We start from the raw sequence: 5,779 nt of genomic DNA, 5'->3' as shown, positions 1-5,779 counted from the left end.
CGGATTCTCTTTCTTCTGATTCTTCCCCTGAATCAGAGGCAAGACTTATGTGCTCTTCATTGCCTGCTTTTTCCCCTTGATCTGCCTTGGCTAGTTGGGCATTTGATTCTTCTTCGATATCTTTCCTTTTCTTCGGCTGATCTTCAGTTTCTTCATGTTTCTCTGAGGTCTCCCCCTTTTCAACTGAGGATGGGACTTCATTTCAGACTGGTTTGGTCTTGTCATTGGACTGGGGATTTCCCTTTGGTCCAGTCTGCTTCTTCTCGTTTGGCTTTGAGACTACCTTTCCCTTTTTTATTTCCTTCCATCCTTCTTCTTCCTCTTTGTCCCCTGATGGTGCTTTGGGGCAGTTTCGTTGAAAATGGTCGTGCTCATGGCAGATTCTGCATTTAAATGGCAGTTGCTTGTAGTCCAGCTTCTGGAAGTGGTGCCAATCTCCCACTGAAAGCTTGATGGCTTCCGGTAGTCCAGCTTCTAGGTCAACTTCCACGCAAATTTTGGCGCAAGTGTATTGGCCCTTGTTATCAGCTTTGTCTATGAATCTGCCCAGTCTGTTTCCTATCTTTTGCAGAGCTTGATAGCTCCAGCAGTGTATTGGCAGATTGGGGAGCCGAACCCAAACAGGGACCTCCTTTGGAACATCGACTGAGGGGTCAAAGTCGGGTGTCCATTTATTCAGAAATAGACCTTGGTTTCCCATGAAATATGGGCCATTTCTGAACACCAGATCTCGGTCTTCCTTGGTAGTGAATTCGAAGATGAAAAAGCCCCTTCCAACCGCGTAGCTGATCACATTGTTGGGAAGCAGGGGTCTCCAGTTTCGTTGCACCCATTCATCAGTCGATTTTGTTGTTGGCCACCGACCCATAAATTGCCCTACTAAACCTCTGTCAGCCAAGGCAAGGGCGATTTTGATTGTTTGGTCTTCCGGCAAAGCGATTTCGGGGATTTCTTCCAGCTTTTTGATAAACTTCGGGACTTCAAGATGATTTTGTTTTTTCCCTCTCTGCGTTAAAATGCTCCTGAATGCTTCTACTGGAGATATCGGAGGGGTGGGAGAGGGCTCCGCACCCCCTGGATCAGCCATGGCGGCGACGGTTGAACGCAGACCTAGCTGAACGCATAACAGAGCGCGCGCGCGATTTTTCTCGTAAAAATATTTCTATCACAGATGGAATAATGTTAGTGAGGGAGTTCTTTATGCTTTTTTATTATTAAAATGTAATTTATATATTAATATTAAAGCCTTAGATCAAAGTATAAATGCATGAATAAACCATGTCTAATTTCAATCATATATACATAGAACTTAATTCTTTATTATCAAAGTTATATTAATATATTATCAATATATTAGTATAGTTTTCATAATCCAAATAAAATAAAATCTATAACATAAAGTAATAAACATAAACCTATAAATATATTGATGTAAAACCTAAACCTAATTACTGAAGTAATAAATCTAAAACCTAATTATTAAAGTAATAAACTTAAAACCGACCATAAAAAATATTAAAATTAATATATTTAAAGTCATTCAACAATAAACCTAAAATTTCATTCAATAATTGTACCTAAACCTACAATAAACCTAAATTAATCAGAGAGGAGTAGATATTTTGTTTGAATGCATCTTAATTCATAAGGGTATGCTAAATAAATAGAAATTATTATTGATTATTATTGTCGAAACGATCATTTCACGAGTTATCTTGTTACAGGTGAGAAGGTAATTGTCCTATCAATTTTTAGTGCCTTCATATGAGGTTGAATAGTTTTATGTTGCAAAAGATGTATGGCATAGGATGTCACAGTAGTATTTACATAGTTAATAAGCAAGAATAATTTTAATTGTAACATTCTTAATATTTTTCACATGTCTTATTTAGTGACATCTTATAAGACACCCCTTTCACTACCCAAATCCCATAATAAGGGTAGAGAGGTGCATTACTATCATAGACTCGATATCCTAGTCGTGTCATGGAAATGGAGTTATGAAATTCCTCTTTTTTGACTACCTTAAAACTAGAAAAAAATGATACCATAGTGTTCGTCTCATGAAGTTTTTCAGTGATATAAAATTTGCCCCGATTTGACGTACAGATCAAAATATATGGTCATTTAAATTTAGGCCCATTAAACTTGACACATCAGCAATGGCCCATATGTTTCACCCACGTGGCATCTTGTGTGGTGCCTACATGGTTGCTCTACCACCATGGATAGATCCACGTGGAATAGGCACGCTTTTGTATAATCGGTAATTGACCCATTTCACTGAGAACATATGGAGTGACATTGGTGAGAGCCCCGACCTTGACTTGGTCTAATAGCTAACGGGCTTGACTAAGCTACTAGCTTGACCTGCTCCCAGGCTCGACCAACCTAACCCTTGACCTCAAGGGTCCCACAAGTGATTATTGACTTGCTTGCAAGGTTTTTTACTTAGATTTTTTTCATATTTATTCCTGGTTTTACACATGCCCAAATCATTCTGACTCTTTTACCTAAGAAATCATAAAATTGATGATTTCACAATAATTCCCAGCACACCAAGGCCATGAAATCCATTAAGCATTGCACTGTGACAATCACCAAACTCGCTGAAGAAAACATAGAATTTTTAACAATGAAACTTGGAAACTAATATGTACAGGGAGATACATAATGAATGTGCATTCGAGTGTGTTTCCTCAGAATTACAGGGGACTTAAGAAATTTCTGCCCATTGCATAAGGACTCATTTCATTCAATCAAATAACTCACGTACTCTGAGAAATGAATGAGACACACACACAATAATACATGTTGGTGACCATAATCATCAAACTTCACCATTAAGCACATATATATTACCATTCTTCAATATTGTAAGATCACTGAGATGCAAATAATTAAACATATATAGGTATTATCAATGATTCCTCACAGATTTATGTAGGGAATTTAACATCCCACATCCATGCAAGAAATCACATTCCTTATCATCAGTATAAAATCTTAACCAGTGAAAATAACATCTACATATCATTTAAGCATAAGAAGCTTAAGTAAATACTTATCTTATGTAGCAAAAGAAATTGGAAACTAAGAGTCAAAATAACATGTACGTATCATTTAAGCATAAGAAGCTCAAGTAAATACTTATCTTATGTAGCAAAAGCATTTTACTTCTAGGGTTTCATTATCAAGTCCTAGAAACTTATAATAATCTCTACAAGGGTTTTGTCATAAACCCTAGATACAATACATAAAAATTCCAATGTTTAGATATTCAACAACTTGGCTAAGTTAGGGTTTCAAGCATACTGAAGCACATACACCTAGGGATTCATTCCTAGAATCTTACCTTAAGTATTATAAGGGTTTCATCATATAATTTAAACATCAACAATAAACCCTAAACCCTAAAAATGTTAGGGTTATACAACAAACCCTAATCATCAAGAGAGAAGGATTTAATCATATATTCTAGACTTTTATTAATAAACCCTAAAAGGCTAGGATTTTACTATAACATTACCAAAACCTAAACATCAATATAGTAGGATTTCATTATATGTTCTAAAATTTGTCAACAAACCTACGTGGACTAGTGTTTCATCATTAACATACCCTAAGCATCAAAATACTAGGGTTTTACAGTGAACCCTAAAGGTTAGGGTTTCACCAAAGTGAATAAATGGTAAGAGATAATATGACAAGGGTAGATTTAATCTAGTGTTTAATCACCCTAACAAGAATATTTTTGATTCAAAACCCAACACATAAGAAAGTTATTAATACAAGGAAAATTTAAAAATGATCATACCTTTTAATGAAGAAGATTAGCTACGAATCTTTATACATACCTTGAGATTCTTCCATTACAAACCTTGTAGGGTTACCTTATTGCAGGGCTCCCTTTGAATCTTGCCACAATCCTTTTAGAATATACGTGGAATACTTTCCTCACAAGTATCATCAAGTACAAGACTAGGTTTTCTATTAAACTTTAGAAGATGAATTCACACGGTTTTGAACATAATAACTAGACATGATTTAATTTCATTCTTTGCAAAGAATTGTCAAACCCTAGCTATCACAAGAGGGAGCAATAAAATCAAGATAATGTTCTGTCTACAATTCCTATTTAATCATACAATCAATTATCCTTTAAGATACCACATTCTTTAATAAATGAGAAAGTTATACATACCTTTGTCTTTCATGCTTGAAAGATTAATATTGATCTTGTTTTCCTTTTTCTTGCAAACTGCATACACATTGTTAGATGACTATAACATGAAGAGTAGTAACAATGCTTAACTAATTTAAATCAAGACTTCGAGATGGTTAAAAATGTTGGATGCCGATTTGTGTTTGGACAAGGAACGGGGAGCGTTGGAACTCGACTGCTAGGGTTCTGTACTCTCCTCAGACGGTGCAGTATGATCTGCTCAGACAGCCATCACGGACCTGACCTCTTGCCCTGAAGCTGCCTAACTACTCTGTGAAGGATCGAAGGGCAAATGGACAATCCCAAGGGGGGGGCTTCAGCGCCCTCCCCCAAAGCGAGTAATCAGCAGCACAAATCTGAAAGGACGATACTATTTGGATCGGTCAGTGAGGATGTGATCAACCAGGAAATCCCACGCCGACACGAGAGCACTGGAAAAGACAAACCGGAAAATAAGACGGAAGAAGAATCAGGATGGAATGACCGACCAGGCGGAACCCCGAAGGTCTCCTCGACCACCTGCAAACCAATAGCAACAGATCGGCCCAAAATCGAATTGCCGGGAGAAAAAATAGAAGAACGAATCCAATTTATGACAGATCATGCAATCATTGGAAAATTTATAGGGTTTTGGCCGACGGAAAAAGCCCTATATAACTGGATAGCAGTGAAGTGGAAGCCTAAAGGAGATGTGACTCTGCAGCTAGGCCCAAAAGGATTCTTTACAACGATCTTCTTTTGCCTGGAAGACAAATACAAAATCCTGGTTGAAGGACCCTACTTCTTCAACTCAGCTGGCCTATACTTAAGGGACTGGGCACCCAGATTCAACCCGGATAAGGAGGACCTCACTTGGGCACCGGTCTGGATAAGACTGTACTCACTTCCAGATGAGTACTGGGATGAATATATCATGAGAAATATAGGAAATGGTCTGGGGGAATACATAAAGGCAACAGAAGAAACGAAAGTGCGTAGATACACATCTTACGCCCGCATCTGCGTCTTCATGTGCCTGGACAAAGCTCTGCCAGAATCGGTAAGTCTCTCTCACCGTGACTATGAATGGATTCAACCCTTAGACTATGAACATGTCCTGTTTCGATGCCGTAAATGCCATGCCATAGGGCATATTTTCAGAGATTGTCCCCTAAATGTTAAAGCTAATGCCCCTGGCCCCTCTGACTCTCTGACCCATGATGGCTTCACCAAGGCCCCTCCCTGCAAATGAGCACATAAAAAACCAAAAACAGGGAAGAAACCCTAGCAAAATAACAACTCTGATCCTGCGGTCAGAAATAGCTTTGGAATCCTAGCTCAATCTACGGAAGAGCAAAACCCATCCTCAATACCCAACTCGGCTATCCCCTCCTCCTCCACCCAGCCACCTCCTTCAGCCCCCTCCTCTGAACCCCCACCAACCAAAGACACCCTAGTTAACCCCATGGAAAGCAAAGAGAAGCAGGTAGAAAAAGACAATGAAATGGAGGTTGACGGATCTTCAGACCCCTTCCAAAGCTCAGATATTCCCTCAGAAGAAAATAACCAGGTGCA

General features: G+C 38.5%; 1 protein-coding gene across 1 annotated transcript; it reads right to left on the bottom strand.

The window, feature by feature from the left end:
• Window positions 1–202: 202 nt before the first annotated feature.
• On the bottom strand, window positions 203–700 carry LOC149161269 (uncharacterized). Its single transcript, XM_089434821.1, has one exon. It carries the CDS (start codon window positions 698–700, stop codon window positions 203–205), a length of 498 nt encoding a protein of 165 aa, XP_089290947.1.
• Window positions 701–5,779: the final 5,079 nt, after the last annotated feature.

The sequence above is a fragment of the Pinus tabuliformis genome, chromosome 5_2 (assembly GCF_031772625.1).
Source record: "Pinus tabuliformis cultivar Carrire ecotype Pingquan chromosome 5_2, CPIR1, whole genome shotgun sequence".
NCBI lineage: Eukaryota > Viridiplantae > Streptophyta > Pinopsida > Pinales > Pinaceae > Pinus > Pinus tabuliformis.
The sequence above is the reverse complement of the archived record's forward strand: the minus strand, read 5'-3'. Positions and strand labels throughout refer to the sequence as shown.

What these genes read in the sequence shown, in the direction of transcription:
- LOC149161269 (XM_089434821.1), bottom strand. Translation starts at nt 700, where the DNA reads ATGGGAAACCAAGGTCTATTTCTGAATAAATGGACACCCGACTTTGAC.